The sequence below is a fragment of the Dermochelys coriacea genome, chromosome 14, assembly GCF_009764565.3.
Source record: "Dermochelys coriacea isolate rDerCor1 chromosome 14, rDerCor1.pri.v4, whole genome shotgun sequence".
NCBI lineage: Eukaryota > Metazoa > Chordata > Testudines > Dermochelyidae > Dermochelys > Dermochelys coriacea.
This window is the reverse complement of record NC_050081.1, coordinates 5,217,833-5,237,593: the sequence shown is the minus strand read 5'-3', so window position 1 is coordinate 5,237,593 and position 19,761 is coordinate 5,217,833. Positions and strand designations below refer to the sequence as shown.

The window sequence follows — 19,761 nt, the reverse complement described above, 5'->3', positions numbered from 1 at the left end:
AAGGAAACCAGCCCGTTCCAGCCCTAATAATTCTGATGACTCATCTCCTGAATCAACAGAGGCCTTTGTGACAGCCGTGATGGGGTCGTGCTGCTTTTTTGAGGAAGGGTAAACACTGCTGGTAAACATGTTTCTCTCTGTCCCCTAAACATTCACCTCTTGCAAATAACGTGAGTCAGAGATCCCACCCAATAGCAGGTCACTGGCTGCCGTCTAGCTTAGACATTCCTTTGACACAAGCTTTATACCACCCGATATCAATTCTCCCTGGACGAAGGCTCCTCTGAAAAACTGACAGGGTTTATTTATTTTTACAGAGATACACATGCACGTATATATCTGTATAAGAAAGACTTTTTTTTTTTTTTTAGGAGTGAGGAGAGGCGTCTCGCCAAATAAACGATGCTAAGCGGCGCGTTCCATTTTAGGTGTTGACAGTGTATAATAAATCCCGACCCTACCTAACATTTACAGGAACATTATAAAATGAGTGAAACGGCGTGAGCTGGTTTCCCTGGGCAACCAGACAAACACAATAAACAAGAGGCAGAGGCAAGAGTAAGTTACACCGTACTCCCTGGGCCTGAAATATATCACTTTACATTAGCCTTCTGCTGTTGCTGCTCCTAAATGCTCTTTGTTTTATTATTACTCGAAAATTATGGGGATTTTTAGTGCAGATGGGTATGAAATCGAAAAGTTCCTTTGGTGTCTTGCCTTTCTGGGCCTTTTCTTATATGTTAGAAGTGGTATGAAATAATAATAATAATTAATAATGACTAATAAACTGATACAAACTCTATTCCCCCAAGCCAGAATAATATTTTTTAATATTGTGTCTAGAACTCTGATGTTCTTCTTTGGCAGGAAGAAACTAGTTGTTTTTTCCCCTCAAAATAAAGGAAGATTAATCATAAAACTTGAGATGTGTCTAAACCAACACTCCAACTGAATTTGGATTTGGATCTGAGCTTTGTGGCAGGTCCCCAGTCTTTAACCAAACCAAACCCCTGAGTTTGACAAGCACCTGTTTTACAGAACAAGTTTGGATTCAGATTAGAACTTTGGATCTTGGGCCCACCTCTAAATATTTATTGCATTGTACGCTAGAGCCTTCTCCATTGACTGATTGTACCTACACTGTGTGCTAGAGATCTTTCTGTTTACAGATTGGGAAGTCATGTATTCTGGGCAGGAGTGGGTTAAGAAATCTGGACGTAGTCTATGCCGCCAGATCATCAAGAAGTGGGGAGGGCTTCTAAGATGTGGAAAGATGGAGTGTTCCAGGGGAGGTGAGAGCAAGAAATTGTGGAAGGACCACACATAAGAAGATATCCTTAGAAAATTTCAGAGAAACCTCTAAGCCTTTATAAGTCCATTCACCATTGATTCTTCCATTGTTACTTCACCGCTGTTGGATAAAATACGATTCATTTGCTGAAGTCTCTCACCCCCCAAGCACATTCCTTCAAAGTTTTCCTAGCATTTATTTTTAATCAAGCACTTTTTGTGGTTTGTTCTTGTTTTGATTTATGTATTTATTAGTTTAGTAAAGGCAAACCCAGTGTGAGCCCTCTTGGGTTGAAGATGAAGCTCAGCCTGTAACAAAGGCACTGGAATGGCTACATTTGGTTATTCCACCTATGCAGAAACCATATGAGCCCAAGAGGAACGTAAAGAGGACAGGAGGCAGGAAGTCATAGACTTACTGTCCTAATACCAGAAAGGAGTGAAAATAAAATATTTCATTCAATCCACTTAATTCCACTTCTGTTAAAGAGCAGCTCTAGTGCGAGGAGGAAAATGGTGACCAGAGGGAAACTGTTTTGGAAAGTAAAGTGAATAACTAAAACCCAGAACTTTCATGCAAAACAGCTACAATGCATAGGTCCCTTCTTCATTTGTTGTCCAGGTTTTTTCCCCCCCTTTCTTCTCACCCCGCTTATTCCGCTCACCCTGCTTTCCCCATCACTAGCTTTTTTGCAGTGTTATGAAGTTTGGAAACCTTACATCAGAGTGACTTACAAATGAGGGTGGGGTATGTCACATGCTTCTGGCTCCCTTACCATATGTAACTGCAATCTTTCCAGCCTGCTGAAATTTACAGACTCAGGCCTGGCGGCCCTGCCAAGTAACAAGTTACTGGCCTGTGAGCTCCAGGGCAGTTGGCTATTAAATGGGAGCACATCCACTCTCCACAGTATGAAAGCAGAGGAGAGAGCCTGGAAATGCCTCTGTGTGAAGACAGGGTAAGAGTGGAGGATTTTTTATGACAGAAACACCACCCCGTTGATGACTAATTAGACTGAGCGGGCTCCAGATGGCCAGCTTCTTTAATGACGCCAATTAGGGATCCAAATATTTGTGTGCAGTGCCCTTTTCCTAGAAAGACGGAGCAGCAACAGAGGCCTCACATTTCTGCTTCAGATTCAGGTCAGCCTTGCGATCCCTGGAACCTGAGTGTGTAACCGCAGATGTGAAGGAGGAAAAACGGGAGGGATTCAGCAAGGATTGAGATATTTAAATCCCTCTTCTGACTCCAAGCTTTATCCCAAGCCTAATTATTTTTCAAGATCTGAAAAACTCCGGTTGATCAGATTCCCACCCCCATCTTTTTATTTTTATTTTTGCAGCAGCCTTGGTTCTCCCAGGTTTGGGGCATGAGCAGAAATAGAAGAACCATAATACTGTGAGAAAGAATGCCCTACTCCTAACTTGACCAGAAGTAGTGAGTACTGGGTCTTCCATCCTTGTTTTGCAGACCCAAGAGGTTTCCTTAGTGTATGAGAGCAACTGATTTGGGGGCACTTGTCCAAACTGAATTGAATCTTCTGAGGTTCTCCAATCCCAAAAACCCATCTATCTCATTCGCATAGCCTCTATTACCATAGCATATGAGCACCTCACAACTGTTAATGTATTTATCTTCCCCAAACCCCTTTGAAGTGTTATCTCCATTTTACAGATAGGGAACTGAAGCAAACAGAGGCTAATTGAATTGCCCAAGGCCACACAGGCAGTGAATAGAAGAGTAGGGAATTAAACACAGGTTTCCTTAGCCCCAAGCTAGCACCCTAACCACCAGACAAGCCTTCCTCTTGCTCTGTCATGTGATATACTTCAGGACAAATGGGCAGGGACACTTGTCTCCACTCCTGTCATGGGCCAAATCTTACAGCCCTTACATACATTGAGAAGCATTTATTCATGAAAAGCAATCACACTCATTTGACTTTAATGGGACTGCTTGTATCCATAGTTACTTGACCTGGCTAGAAAACAACAATTCTGTTTCACGACAACTTTCAAGGTTTCAAAATATATTTTTGAACAAAAATAAAATCTTTTGATGGTTTTCGCAAAATGGAATTGTGTCAAAAGGTCTGTTTTCAGCTCCAAAAGATCAGGCTTTTGATCTCTTTCTACCTCTTTCTCTCTCTCCCTCTCTCGTACACCCTGGACTCAAGAAACTGTCCCATCAAAACTTCAATACAAATTGACACATTTTTCCACACCATTCTGGTTTTGACGAAACAACTTTTTTTAGAAAAAAAAATGTTGAGAAATTTGCCCCTGGTACAAACCTGGCCTGTTGTATGTGTTAGATTCAAAGAATCAAGATGGAAAGCCCTCTTCTCCTGAAGGCGGCAGGGGAGGAATGCTGATGGGTTCCAAAATGTACATTTCCAAATAGCCATTGACATGTCTGAGTGCATTGGACTAAATTAACAACAGACATTATGAGGTTTGTGGTGTGTCTGAGTGTAACAATAGCAAAAGAACCCTATATGAGAATTCCCGGACACATAAAACTAATATAGCCCATATATGTTTCATGAAACGCACTGCGCACAGTCACTCAGCTCTTATTATTAAAAATGTCTGGCAAGGGAGAATGCATCTGAAACGTAGCATCAAACACAAAGGAAATGTCACAAAAACTAGCTGAACTAATGCTTTGTTTTGGGTACATTATGTATATTTTATTAAAAGGTTTCAGAGTAGAGGCCGTGTTAGTCTGTATTCGCAAAAAGAAAAGGAGAACTTGTGGCACCTTAGAGACTAACAAATTTATTTGAGCATAAGCTTTCATGAGTTACAGCTCACTTCATCGGATGCATTCGGTGGAAAATACAGTGGGGAGATTTATACACATAGAGAACATGAAACAATGGGTGTTACCATACATACTGTAAGGAGAGTGATCACTTAAGGTGAGCTATTACCAGCAGGAGAGCAGGGGCGGGAGGGGGGACCTTTTGTAGTGATAATCAAGGTGGGCCATTTTCAGCAGTTGACAAGAATGTCTGAGGAACAGTGTGCTGTGGGGTGGGAATAAACATGGGAAAATATTTTATTAAAAGGATCATAAACACAGTATGTAGAAGACAGTTTTTCTCCCCCTGTTGACTAACACACTCACCCACCCGCTCCCTAATCAGGAAGAGCCACACACAATGCAACACAGCCCTGGCAGACAACACAGTGTGATCACAGCTATCTTGCTGTGATAATCAGGGAATGCAGGATTTGTTGGGGTAAAGCATCTGGGTTATTTTCCTTCATGAGGGGCAGTGACAGACCACAGAGAACTCAACACACCAAGAAAGCAAATACAGAAGGTGAGTTTTGGGAACCACTGACAACTGAAAACGCCCATTTGTTTGAAAAACACATGCCTGTGAGGCTATCAGAGGCATATATTGCAGTTTTCAAGATGTTACCAGCAGAGCAGCAGGAAATAGCTGTGGCAATGTACTTATTTCCCAAATTCCTTCAACAACAAAATGAAAAGAACTAGCGAGAGAGAGAGAGAGAAAGTTTGGGACTTAGGCAAGGAAAGGGAGATGTATGCCCAGTTTGATCTGAATGCAGGAGCATTTGCTTGCATTTAGGTTCAAGAAAATAATAATAGCGATCAGCATTTCTCTGCTGGGTTTTGGTGAGTTTGTGAAAAGCCAGCGTCTAGCAAATGGGCATCCTGAAACTCCAAAAGGAAATGTCTGAATAGTTTGGATTTCTGGCAGGACAGAGTCTGGTGGATATTTACAGAGAGCAACTCACCACTGAGAGAGCAAAGAAATCTGCAGCAAGCTGCCCCAGTGAGGTGTGTGATGGGATGAGGGATGGTGAGAGGATATTTAAGGGCAAGATAAGTCTCTTGGGGCTCTCTGACGTATTTTGGGGATGAGCAGTGGCAAAAGAGAACAAACAGTATGGGAGTGACAGTCTAAAAACCCAGAGATTGAGCTCCCTTTGTTGTTATTCGTGGAGCTCTAGCAGGCTGGATAGGATTTCACTTGTGGTTTCTATTCTCTCCATCGTCTCTCAAAAATGTGACAAATTCGATGAGCTTTTCAACCACAGGCCAGGTCCAGCACTTGCAAAACCATCCCACCCTGTCCCAGTCACACAGTCCCTTCTCCAAAGAGGCCCATTTTAATGACAGATCTCCTGGTCTAAAGTGTTATGGAATTATTCTGACCTTCCTTCCCCTCAGGCTCAGCTGAGTGTGCATGAGGAACTTCAGCTGTGATCCAGTTGGACTTCAAAGGCTAGCGTCCCTGCGGACGGTTCAGCCGAGATCCCATTACTCTCATGACAAGCACCTGAGATTTGCAGGTTGTCCTATTTCCATTGTTTGAGTTCATTCCGTGCTCTTGTAGAATTAGTGGAATAGTGCTGTCAATAATCCAATACAGTGCTAATCAATTCAGTCTGGCAATGCCCCTCACACCTGACCTCCATCATACCAATCCATGCTGCCCCAGTCCTCGTCCCCCATCGCAGTTTTCCTGATGCTCTTCAATCCCCACACATCTATGTTAATACACCTCATAGCTAAAGAGAAGCACTCCTGAAATCCTCGTCTTGTCAACCTTTCCAATGCAGTTTAATCCTCATCTGTAACAACTCCTGTGATCCTAGTCCTGGGGCCCTGTACCGCTATGCTGATGCATCTCAATACCAACTTGCAACACTCCCGTGCTATTTTAGTAATGTGCTGTCTGCCTCAAGGTTCTGTCTCAATGAAAGTGGGAAGCATGCACACCTCTGGGAATTTCAAGAGATGAGTGAGGAGGAAAAGAAGCAATTAGTAGCACAGAAGATACATGCCTTTAATTTCAGATGATTATCTGTAGCAATAATAAGCCATGTAGAGTATATCTCTATACCTTCAATAGGTTCTTCCGGCCCTTAATCTGGACACCTGGTTTTAGCACACTAGCTGTGTTTTAGATTCAAGAGGCAGCCTACTTTGAACTAGAAAATAAGGGTGGGAATTCTACTGAATTCCAATACAAACTGTGACAGACAGGTTGTCTGAGACAAGTCACATACACTCTCTGGCCTAGTTCTGGTTGCTTTGCATTGCTCTGGTGTGGCAAAGCAGCTGGAAAGCTGACTTAACCTGCTACTCAGGAATTCACCTTGCACAAAATGGAATCAAGGGGTGGCCTCCAGCCAGAAAGACAGAGGAGGGGTTGAAATCCTGCATTAAAACTCAAGTGTTGACATTGCTATATTAAAGGGAAGAGGTACCTTCTGTCCATCTGTGATTTTCCAGATGGAAGTCAAAGGCCCTCTGGGGACAAATCCTTGTGTCCTGGCTGAGGTTCCTTGACTGAGCAGAACAAACTTAATACCCAGGGCTACCCATAAGCTATTTGCTGAGTGCATATTTGTTGTCCACATAATGACTGCACTACCAGGATGGGCTCTAATTCATCATTATGTATACAATCCTTGGGTAATAAAAGGCAGGCATAAACTCCAATTCTATCCCTATTTCTGGAGCCCCTTTATAGGGTCAGGCCAGCTAATTGGGCCATTTCCTTCAGCACCCTGCTGGCATCGTCTCCATACTGCTTTGAGAGCTCTTTGGCCAGGCTTACTTTCTGGAAGTTCTCTCTCAGATTAACTTCTAGCCGTACTTGGTCTAAGTACTCTGGGTTTGCAGCTTTCACTGTCTCCTCCAGCTGACTTTGACGCTGAAGCACAGAACGGACCATTTCCTGGAGCTTCATTTCCGTAGCAATGACACTGTTTGTGGCATGATTCAGCTCCCCTACCTGCCGTTGGGCCTGCTCCAATTTTTCAGGCATTTCTTTTTCCTCTGCAACGAGTGAAAACCTATAGCCCTCCATGTGCACCTGTACATTGCAGGCACCTAAAAGACAAAACAATGTATATCTTGGGATTTAGCTCGTTCTGGTTTTGGTCCAAGAAAGATGTTTAAATGCTTTTGTCACTAGAAATCTAAATGCTTGGCGCCACTGAGCTATTCACAGTGACTGACCGTGAAAGGAATGACATAAAATTAGGTGCTTTCCAACTTCCTTATCTGTGGTTGAGTTTTGTGTGTGCGTGTGTTGTACAATAGAGCCATTTCCCAGTAGTAAGTCAAGCTCCTCCATGCTACTTGCTTAAACACACTTGGACCAATTCATCCTTGGTACAAACACATTGATATTCCCTCTAGGGAAGTCATTGGAGTTAAACCAGAGTAAATTTGACCCTTAATCCTCTGTCTTTTACCTGCCATTTTTTCAATGCAAATCATTAGGTGTTGGGTGAGTCTTTTTAAAAAGTGTATTGAAAATCTGGTCTAATCTTCCATGAGATGCATCATTGTTCTTATTATTATTGGCATCACAAACACATGGTGCTTCTAGTTCCATATGGGATTTGTTTAGCTCCTTGTTTAGATTGTTTTTCTTTTTTGCTGCAGTGGCTCAGAAGGTTAACATTACATAGGAAGGTTTGGATTTACTGCTAAGTGAAGAGTTACTGCACTAGAAAGCCAAATCTAAAGAGGGGAGGAGAACTTGAGAAAGATTTGTAAGGTCACTGAACCTGGCTGGAAAATTTTTTATTTCTCGACAATGCAGAACCAACCTAGAAGCATGGTAGGAGGGAAAGGGTGTCCAAAATTCTTCGCATCTTGATTGCACATTGCAACAGAAAACCAGGAAGTGGCCTTACAAGAATTAGCAAATCAATCATATGCTTTTGTTAAATAACTGGGAAGTTCAAAACAGGGCTGGTTCAGTTGTCTAAGGATTGCCATGCCACATGGGAGACCTGGATTCAGTCCCACTCCTGGACTTCGTGAGGACAGCAGAAACATGAAACTGTAAATACAACAAGAAAAGGAGTACTTGTGGCACCTTAGAGACTAACAAATTTATTTGAGCATAAGCTTTTGTGAGCTACAGCTCACTTCATCGGATGCATTCGGTGGAAAAAAATTAAATCTCCCCACTGTATTTTCCACCAAATGCATCCGATGAAGTGAGCTGTAGCTCACGAAAGCTTATGCTCAAATAAATTTGTTAGTCTCTAAGGTGCCACAAGTACTCCTTTTCTTTCTGTGAATACAGACTAACACGGCTGCTACTCTGAAACCTGTAAATACAACTCCACCCACAAGCGGGGTGACTCCTATCCTGGAACTGTGACATCCCCCCCGATCATCTGAAACCTTGTGAAAGGATGAATCTAACTAGGTGCAGTGTTCTTATTTTATGCAAAGCAGTTCCCTACGTTCCCTCTAGCCCCCAAGAAACATAGCCCTCCTGAATGGTGTGAAACATGTTGTTTGGGGGAAAGTGAAGGTAACCATGGTCTGACACACAGCTTCGGAGGACTAATCCTTATTAATACACTTGTTAATCTCTGCTGCTCTCCTGTAAAATGCAGACTCTTCATTGCTAACCTTCCTAGTAGCCATGGGGACTAGACAGATTCTCTACAGAGCCCAACCAATGCTGAGCCCACATCAACTTGCAGGTGGGCACAGTTAGTTCAGTCTGAGCATTTGGTCAACACTGTTTTACCATTGGCTTCAGTTCACCCTTAGTCCTTGTCAGCTTACCGTGCTCCTGCTTTATATTCTCTATGCAGGCTGCAAGACTATTAGTGGGAGCACAGCCAGAGACTTCTTTCAGCCTTTGGATAGCTTCCTTCATGGCCCAGTGATCCCCATGCTGCTTGTTGAAAGTTTCAGCAATATCTGAAAACACCGTGTCAATCTCAAGCACATTTACCAGTTTCATGGTGAGGGTCCCCTCCTTACTGAAGACATCTGTGAAGATTAAACACCCACAGGAATTGGAGTGTTAGCAAAATAATAAATCAAATGGGAAACGAAAAAAGACTTGCATGAAATATATGGAAGACTCTGGGCTACCAGCCATGCTCAATTACAAGCTCATAGTAATATTTAGCAGTCCTCTTGGTACCACTGGCTGGAGCCAGATATCTGTCTATCCACTTTGGTGCTTATCAGGCCCCAGTTACCATAATTATCTGCTCACTTCATGATCTTTAATGCATTTGTCCTCGCAAAACCCCTTTGCAGCAGTGAAGTGCTATTACCCCATTCTGCAAATGGGAACTGATGCACAGAGACAATAAGGGTAAGATTTTCAAAAGTGCTTAAGCAATCTAGGAACATAAGTCCAATTTTCAGAGTGACTTAAGTGCCTAAGTCACTTTTAAAAATGGGACTGGTCACTAAGACGTCTTTGAAAACATTATCCTAAATGACTTGCCCAAGGTCACTCAAGAAGTAGAGTAGAGAACTGAACTGAGATATCCTGAGTGCTATACTAACTACTGCACCATCCTTTTTCTTCTATCCTCTACTTAGAGTTTTGACCAGTAATCCCATTTTAGAGTAGGAAGGCTGGATACGGCATTGGACTGAAACTTTGGAGATCTCAGCTCCATTTCCATCTTAGCCACAGACACCTGTGAGACCTTGTGCAAATGACAAACTGAGAGATGGTCGGAAATAAATAGATGGAATTCAATAATGACATATGGAAAGTACTACACTTAGGAAGGAATAACCAATCGCACAAATACAAAATGGAAAATGACTGGCTAGGAAGGAGCACTGTAGAAAAAGGATCTGAGAGTGATAATGGATCACAAACTTAAGTATGAGTCAACAGTGTAATACTGTTGTAAAAAAAGTAACAACATTCTCAGATGTATTAACACTGGCAGGAGTGAGGTATACAAGACATGAGAAATAATTCTTCCACTCAATTAAGTACTGATAAGGCCTCCATTGGAGTACTGTGACCAATTTTGGGCACCACACTTTGGGAAAGAGGTGGACAAATTAGAGAAAAGTCTAGAAAACATGACCTAGGAAGAAACATTGTTATCATGTTGCCCCATCCCAGTCTTCTCTTCTGCAAACTAAACTAACCCAATTTTTTCAGTCTTCAAGTATATAAAAGGTTGTTATAGAGAGGAGGGTGATAAATTGTTCTCCTTCTGCACTGAGGACAGGACAAGAAGTAATGGGCTTAAATGCAGCAAGGATGGTTTAAGTTGGACATTAGGAAAAACTTCCTGTCGGGGTAGCTAAGCACTGGAACAAATGACTTAGGGAGGTCGTGGAATCTGTACTGGAGGTTTTTAAGAAAAAATTAGACAAACACCTGTCAGGGATGATCTAGTTAATATTTAGTCCTGGCTCAGTGGAGGGGACTGGACTAGATGATCTCTCGAGGTCCCTTCCAGTCCTACATTCCACGATTCTATGATTTAGTCTACTCTATGCCTTTCACTTTCCCATTCCTCACTTTACAGAGGTGTTGGGAGGATAAAATCCTTCAATGCTCAAATCTTCTCCACTAAGCACATTTTTCTTATTCTTAGCCTACAAGTTCCGTTAAACATTATGTTGCAAAGAAATTCAACTCTACTTAGAGCATTTGGCTGTCCAGTTCCCAATAACTTTAATGGGAATTTGAGAACCAAATTCCTTAGGCGATTTGAAAAAACAGTTGCACCAAAGTAAGTACTAGATTCCTAATTAAAAGTTGAGGTATCTAACTGGAAATCAGACTAGTGGTTCCATGACAACACACTTAGACCATAGTTTGTTTTACAAACCTGCAGAAAAATCTAATTGCAGCTCCCGAGCAATGGAACACATGATCCATTTGCTAGTAATATTTCTAACAAATGTCACAGAAACTTTTTTTTTAAAAGAAGGAAAACTCTAGTCAGATTTTATTCTCCAGAATAGGCTTCAGTATGCTTCCTTGCTGCCAGATTAATGCTGAGAGTGGTTTTCAAAAAGTGTCTTAGTTCTATTAAATAAAAGAGAAATAAAACACTTTTCTTCAACAAAAAGGAAAATTAAGAGTGAAAGTAATCCATTTGTAACAAAACAGAAGGTCAGAGTCTGCTCTCTGAGATGTCAGGGAAAATTCAGAATTACTCCACTGAACTCAATGGAGTTACTCCAGAGTCAACTGAAAGCAGAATATGGCCATTTATCTAGTTCCAGGCAGATCTTTTATTTACTTATTCAGTCTGTCTGAAACAAATACCTGTTTGGAGGCTTTGTTGAATACTGTAGAAAAGTGATTTGAGAGACTGTGAAACCTGTGATAAATGCCAAGCTCATAGCTTACTGTACAGCTGTCAGTTATCCCAGTTCCAGGTAAAATATTAGGGCTGCTTTTTAACAGAAAATGCAGATTTCAATAAGACCAAAAAAATCATGGTAAGTCTCTGCTTTCTGAAAAAATTTTGAGCTTTCTTCAAAAAAACAAATGACCAAAAACCTGAAACACTTTGATAATTAGCTGAAGACCTATCTGACGCTGGTAGAATTGTCCCAGTTTGCCACTTGTGTTCCCTTCATAAATTACTATAATGTCTATCACTATAGTTTCAAACCCCTTTAAATATTCCATTGAACATATTGCACATTAAACAGTTTTTAGCCCTGGTGTCTTGGGAAAAATCCATCTTTGTCAATTACATTCTATTCTACCTCCTTCAATTATCCTCCAGTTTCAACTAAATTTGGTATTCTTCACTTCCTGTCCTAAGCTCCTGCATTCCACCCCACATGTGGCTCCACTTCAGTAGCACTGCAGTGAATTCCTATACATGTTTGGTAGTTTAGTTTTTTGGGGGGATAAAAAGTGGTATATAAATGTGAGAACATTGCCATTTGATATGCTCTTTTATAACCACATGCTTACAAACTTGGGGGTGGGGGGGCAGTCTGCTTTATTATTTTGTTTGTTTCTCTTGATTGCACAAAATGGGAGCCTGAGAACATGTGGGCGCGTGCATATATGTACACATATATATATGCTTTCAGCAATGAAACATTTTTGGGTGAATACCAGAACTTACTAATTATCACTTCAACCACCATCTAGAAAGAGAAAAAATAAAACGTCCAAGGAAAATAGTTAAAATCTTACTACCGCCAATGTCTCGACAGGGTCGTTTTGGATACTGTGCAGTAAGAACTTCCCTCTGTGAAAGAGAAGAAAAGTTATTATGTCTAATGCAAGGGTTTCAAACTGAAGGGGAATGAGCTTTGCTTATGCTAAATCAATGCTGATATCTTCACCTAAGACTATACGTATTCCCACTTGGAGGGGAATATTAAAGACTAGAGAAGAGGAAGACTCCCAATGTACTGGATATTATTTACAAGTATAACTCTAAAAGATGAGAGGTTTTTTCAATCGGATCACACGAGTCTCAAGGTGACCAACAAATGCTGAAGCTGTGATCCTCTTGGCTTGTGTTCAACAGTGCCTCATTACACCAGGAGTAGCCCTGTTGAAGTCAGTGGGGACTAGTTATGGAATAAGGTATACTCATTGTTGAGTAAGTTCTGGCCCAAAGCAAGGACAATCCCACCCAGAGAAGACTACTAAGAACCCGAAGAAAATTTGAAAAGGTTTTCCATTAAATAAGTCAGGTACAGTTGCCTCATTTTCTCTCTCTGGGAAGACCCTGAGCTGGTGTAAATTATGATGTAGCTTGGACAATTTACACCAACTGAGCCTCTGCCCCCATGTGTTTATTTGCAATCTAGTACCATGAATACTTTTCCCAATCTTAGCTATTTTATAGCAAATTAGGTGTCTGAACTCTGAGAACTAACCTAAATAGTTGCTCTTAGGCATTGTTTATGAGTGCTCTGAATTCTAATATCTATCTGTTGCTAGATAGAAAAGAATTTTCTCAGTTTTAGCATCCATTACATTTTCAGAATTACCACTAGAAGTTGACTATTATCAGTCTATTACATAGTTCATCATTCACTGTGCCAAACACGCCCTCTAATTCCCAACCCAGGCTTGGGACAAGATGCTGGAAAAACAATTTGCCAATGAGCTCACCAAGTGTTTAAAAATATACAAACCAGAAACGTAAGGGTAAGAGAACTTTGGGTAAGTCACTTCACCTTTATCTGTGCCTCAATTTTTTCATGAATAAAATGAGGACACTATTTCATATCTACCTCATAATGGGAATAATATGGCTTAAGTAATAACGTTTGCAATGTTTTTTGAAAAGTAGAGATGAGAACGGATGAAAACACACAGTCAACAAAACATTTGTAACATTTTGTTTTTATTGTTTCTTGTTTTTTTTCACCACAATTCAAAATGTAGAGACAGTTGTTCCTCATAAGTTTGAAATTCAAAAAAATTCAGTCTGCTCTTCTTCAGACGAAAGAGCTATCTGATGAAAGTATATTCGAGGGTAAGCATGCTGATGATCATCAATGACAATGATCACTTATGCTGGGTTGAAAAAGCTGCTAAGTATCTGCACCAATTTTGGTTTTGTGGGTATATTTTTATATGAACTAACCAAAAAAATAAGCAGCTATTAAGGAGTGTACAATTTGGGGCCTGTTATCCCTTGGCACATGAATGCAAAAAAGTGCTATTTAAAATTGAAAAAAGTGAAGAAAAGTCAACAGTTAAAGAAGGGGGAGCTTTCCTATTATTAATTATTACTATTATTAACTTATTAATTTGTTTGGCGGTAGGGCCCGTGAGCCCTGTTCATGGACCAGGATCCCCATTGTGTTAGATGTTGTACAAACACACAACAAAAAGAGGGACCCAGCCCCAAAGAGGTTAGAAGCTCATACACTCTCTGTAGTGTCCAGGAAATAAATACAAGCCTTTTCCAAAATAATGTACCAAACACAAATTATTTTGATAAATGTGCTTAGCTGTAGTAATTTACTGTCTGCCCTCACTCTTATTTATGGTCAGACTGGCACCTTGCAATCTGTCCTAAGGAAAGTACAGCCCATGGTTAGGCTGCCCTGGGAGCAAAGCAGACACCAAATTGTCACTGCTTACTTTCTCCCCATGCATGTACTCAGCTGTGCAGGCCAGCACCATGGGGAAATGGACCCAAAGCTCTGCCCATGCCCAGACTCTGGCCACTTGTGTAGAAGGAGGGAGTGACAGTTCCCCAGGGTCTGCTTCCCACGGCTGTGGTCTGCAATGAGACTAGCCTGTGGAGGACAGTAAAGGGTCATCATACGTCACCTTAAATTCCTGCGAAGACACATACACTAGCTCACAATTAGACCCTTCATATGCATATATGGGATTTCTGGGAAAGTACACCTACAATTCCCTCTCTCTCACTTTCTCTGTATGGTGGAATCTGTTCAGCAATCATGCCCTGCCTACATAAGACCATCTTTGCCCCCCATTCTAGGGCAAAAAAGGGGTTATCAGTTTCCAATATTATTAGTCTGCTTGATTCCCCCCCCCAACACACACACTGGGCACATTAATAACCCTTTCCCCCCCTTCCTCCTTCCTATCCTTGCTCTCCCAAGAGTTCTGCCCTGCTAGGGTGACCAGATGTCCTGATTTTATAGGCGAGTCACAATTTTTGGGTCTTTTTCTTATATAGGCTCCTATTACCCTCCATCCCCGTCACGTATTTTTCACACTTTCTGTCTGGTCACCTTATGTCCTGCAGGCATTTTTGCACACAACAGGGTAGCTGCTCTCTTACCTCTCCTGGAGTAGCTGAGAGGCAGTGGCAACAGCAGAAGAAGGACATGCTTATTTTAAAAAAAGAAAGAACGAGGCTGAAGTTCACTAGCGGGCACTGGGCCCTTTAACCAGCCTGCATGGACCACTTACTGTACTGGAAAACAACAAAGCAAGCGCAACCCAAGCGAAGTCAGTGTTAATGGCATTGCAGACACAGGGAATTTCAGAAAAAAACCGCTGTCCTGCCTAGAGATTCCCTGCCAAGGTTTCTTTCTTTCTGCATTTTCTTCTCTTCAGCACAGTAATGGCCTCTGACAACTCAGGCTTGTTCCCTCTGCAAACAAACTGTGCATTGTCAAACAATTACTGTGCATCTGAAGAATTTACTTCCTGCCAGCAATTGCTCCCAGAACATACCATTCTTTCCCTCTGGGTGGGGGAATGACTGAAAAATGGTATATACCAAGACACAAGAGGCCAGCTGTTGCGGTTACTTGGAGACTAAGGGCTAGGGTACTACCTTGATGCACGTTGAGTTGCACCTCATTCCAAGAGGAGTCCCATTGATGAAAATTGGACTATTTCCACAGTGAGGTATTGTATAGCGTGAGTAAAGGTGGCAAATTCTGGCCTTATGATAGCAAGAGATTATTGTAATAAATACATGGTCACCTAGGATCTTCAAAATTTTCATTATGCTGCACATCATGTTCACAATGAACTTCGTGGTTGAACCAGAGAGAAAACTCTCAACAAAAGCTCTGAAAGTAAAAGTCCTAAGTGCTGGAAATAAAGGGAAATCTCAAGATGGCTTTGAGCAATATAGAGTATATGACAAAGAGTTCTGATTCTGCCCTGTAAAGGGGAGTGCTGCAAATCAGTCAATTCATAACTCCTCTTAGACAAAACTTATCCTTGACATCTGAGGTTCATGGATCTCTCTTCTGGGACAGTAGCGTAACAGCTCTGTGGTATGTCTGCTAGACTGAATTTGTCAGCAGAATTTTACAGTCACAGCAGGGATAGATCTCAGTCTACCTTAAAAACAAGCAAACAAAAAGGCACTTGCCTCTTGAGTTTAAGGAGAATCTCCATTAGCAGTTAGAGGGGGGCCTAGGAAACACAGTTGAGCAGTTCGGTTTCTATCCAGTAAAGAAGAATGGCACTCTCTCATAGCAACTAGCTCATTACATCCCTGTAAAATTAAAATCTGAACATTGAAGAGCAACTTCAGATTTCCCATTTATTGAGGCAAATGGAAATTGACACTCCAAAATGCTTATTATTAACCACAATGCTCTGGGCAGAGGTTTGTTTCTCAAATTCTTTCCCTTTTTTTCTGAACCCACTATGGCATCTTTTTTTCTCCTTTCCTCCCACTCTTTCAACCATGGATCCCAAGTAATAGTCATACTTGTGTTCAGCCTCAAGTCTCCTGCTAGTTCTCTTGTTCATATAAAAAGGAGCAATTAATTTATTGCAGACTCACCACAGTTGTTTTATTCATCACAACTTTAATGCTGCTATGAAGTAGGCCCTGGAGATGTAATATCATCTTAACAAAACTGTCCTGAAGACAGAAAGCTGAGATTCAGGGAGAGACCTTAACATAAACAATGTACCTTGAGTGTGTTTCTGAGTTAATATTTCTTGCTATAAAACAATATGGAATAGCTAAAGAGCACACAGTATGTTCCAGGTGAAGTAACCATAATGTAAATAGATTTGGAGAAGGACAATGATAAAAACTACCCACTAACAGACCCCAGAATATACCTAATAAAGTTACAATGAATAATTTGGAAGATCCATGAGTTCTACATACAGCTACCCTATCTTGTGAATAGTTTGGGTAAAATCTAACTTCACTTGAAACAAGATCTTTGCACACAGTATCCATGTCCAACAGTCAGGGCTATCAAAACTATTTGTAGGTACTTGGATACAGTGTTGATGAGTGTAGTATAAGAACTAGAATAGAATAGAGTGGAGCGCGATTAGTGAAACGAAGACTGGTGGAAAGCCCAAGCTCAAAAAGTCAGTCACTAGGACACAGGTTGTAGTAGGAGGCTTGCTACTTCCCCAAAGTCATGTAGAAAGAGCCCAAGATCTGGGAGCTTATCACCAGAGAACAACAAGAGGAAGGGTTCTCTATGTTTGATTTGATTTTGTCATGTCTCGTGAGCATCTCTAAAGCCTAAAATCAACATCTTAATCACTCTGCCTTGGCTGCCCTTAGCATTACCTAGAGATAATTTGCACAGACACCCAAAGCCAGGACAACCTTACAAATCTGAAATTTGGGCCAGGTTCACAGAAGGTTGTTAGCCTTTTGGTGCATCTGAACTGAGTTTTACATTGCCTTGGTCTGGGTTTTCGTTCAACTTATGGTTTCAGGCAGAAACCCTGACAAACTTGGTGGTTTTATATGGTTTTCCTGATCTGAACCCATCTGCTCCGAACTGTGGGAAAGTTTGAGTCTGAATTTTGGGTTACAAATGTCCTGGCTCAGGCCTAACTCCACAGCATGCTGAAACAGAACGCAAAATCTGAATCTCTCCAAACCTTGGGGACATTTGGCTCCAGTTCCATCTGTCCCTATGACTCTGGGTTTGTTTTTTGAGCCCCAGTCTGGCAAAACTGGTGGCTTTATTTGAATATCAGTGTAAGGATGTTCCTAAACCAAAAGAAAAAACAAACCTTAAAAAAAAACCACATGCAACAAAACTGTGGGTAAAACAATGTTTGCACAACCCCCTGAGAAATTAACATAATCTGGTGCCAATATCACTCCACCTTTAGAAGGCTGTTTAGTACATTCATATAAAAACAGTGACTGGGGGAGGGGTAGCAGGGGGGACTACAGGGGGACAAAGGACTTATTATACCAGATGAGACCCATGGTCCATCTCGTCCAGTGTCTTGTTTCTGATAATGGCCAGAACTAGAGCCCTCAGAGTAGAATAAATTGCCCCAAAGAAAAGTTTCTTCCTACCCCCCATCAGGTAACAGCTGGTTTATGTCCCCAAACAGAAGCATTATGTGATCAGCCACAAAGCCACAATCAAAACCTGAAGTTCTCTGGTGTCAACCAGAGCTGCTGACAAGTATCTGTCATTTCCCTTCCAGCCTATCTCTACCATTCATCGTCTTTTATTACCAAGTGTTTTAACAACTGTAATATATGTAGTGTAAAAAGCAACTGTATTTAAACAAAAAAAGGAGCTGAGACACAAAATTGGATTGTCTTACTATGACATAGTGTCATCAGGTTCCCAGCCTGTCATTATGAAAATATAGCTTATGAGCATAGTGCCCCTGCCCAACCAGGTTTCATTTGCCAATGCATGTTGAAATCATGCCCTGTTGGCCCTGCCTTTATTTACCACAATGGCATTGACTCCATGCACTGGGGCCCATTCTGTTTAGGTTGCCTCAGCCAAGGTCATCATTGCGTAAAGCATGAGCCCACAAATAGCAATTTCTTGCTATTTCTGAGGAGAATTACTAGTCTCTGTTTGCATCAAAAGTTGTGAGGAATCCCGGCTACACTTGGGACGTGGCAAAGCTGACTTAGTCAGAGTTTCTTGGATGAAGGAGTAAGAAGAAAAAAAAGATAGAAAGATGAGTCACTGCTAAATGAAAATCTACCCTGTAGCTCCTCACAGAAGTCAAGCGTTATGAATATATATATATATTTTTCTATATCCATATGAATATATACATGTGTATATGTATATATATATATATATATATATACATGTGTATCCTATAAATGTATATATATATATATATATATATATATATATATATATATATATATACATTTATAGGACCAAATCCTGGATGGTGATATGCATATGCACCTGCCATAAGGCTATTTTGTCTCTCAATGGAAATCTTCAACAGAAGTCACCTGTTCCACCTGTGCCTCCTTCAGAAAGTCATGGGGACATGGAGTAACATTGCAGAATGGGGTCGTGAAGAAACCTTCTCTGAAAGGTACTTATATAGCCCCCATCAGCATATTACGTGAGCACCTTGCAATTTTAAATGTATTTATCTTCACAACATTCTCTGTGAGAGAAGTGCAGAAATGGGTTAGGAAGGGGAGCTAAGCATACGGTTTCTAACAGATAAATTTCTGTTTCCTTTCAGGTCTTTCAGAGCCCTCGCCCCATTCCAAGGTGTCATGCTTTATGCCTTAAACTATCTCAGGATGGATTTGTTCAATTCTCTTAAAGCAAGCCCTGATCTATGGTACCCTGTGCATTAACCATGCTTACCCATCAGGTCTGATCGAGTTCAAACATCTGCATTTCTTCCCTTCAGGTGTCTGTGACCAGTAATATATATTGGCGGGGGGGGGGGAGTTTTCCTAAAACAAAGTATTGTTTGTCATTTTAAAATCCCTTTTTTCTCTAAATGGTTTGTTCTTACTCCACAATGAACAGTTTACACACACATCTATCTTACCTAAGTAGGGTTGCCAACCCTCCCGGATTGGCCGGGAATCTACCGAAATCAGCCTCAATCTCCCGGTGACTATTAAAAGCAATCCAGGAGATTTTAATAGGCCAAAAGTCTGGTCAGCAGTGCAGTGGGGCTAAGGCAGGATTCCCTGCCTGCTTTGACTCCACGTGGCTCCTGGAAGCGGCCAGCATGTCCGGCGCCTAAGCACAGGGGAGGCCAGGGAGTCTCCACGCACTGCCCCCATGCTCCGCCCCAAGTGCCAACTCCGCAGCTCCCATTGGCCGGGAACTGTGGCCAATGAGAGCTGTGGGGGTGGTGCCTGCAGACAAGGGCAGCACACAGAGCCACCTGGCCGCCGTTGAGCCTAGGAGCCAGACATGCCAGTCACTTCCGGGAGCCACCCAAGGTAAGAGCCACCCGGAATCTGCACCCCTTACCCCCTCCTGCCCCCGAACCCCCTGCCCCAGCC

General features: G+C 41.7%; 1 protein-coding gene across 2 annotated transcripts; it reads right to left on the bottom strand.

Moving 5' to 3' along the window:
* Positions 1-4,287: 4,287 nt before the first annotated feature.
* On the bottom strand, positions 4,288-15,217 carry LOC119843094. Of its 2 annotated transcripts, none has more exons than XM_038371990.2 (4): positions 14,839-15,217; positions 12,252-12,306; positions 8,879-9,088; positions 4,288-7,171 (listed from the first exon to the last, which is right to left on the bottom strand). In XM_038371990.2, exons 1-4 carry the CDS (start codon positions 14,884-14,886, stop codon positions 6,804-6,806), a joined length of 681 nt encoding a protein of 226 aa, XP_038227918.1. In that variant the 5' UTR covers positions 14,887-15,217; the 3' UTR covers positions 4,288-6,803. The 2 variants fall into 2 exon arrangements, with proteins under 2 accessions (XP_038227918.1, XP_038227919.1); XM_038371991.2 differs by having other exon boundaries at positions 12,255-12,306.
* Positions 15,218-19,761: the final 4,544 nt, after the last annotated feature.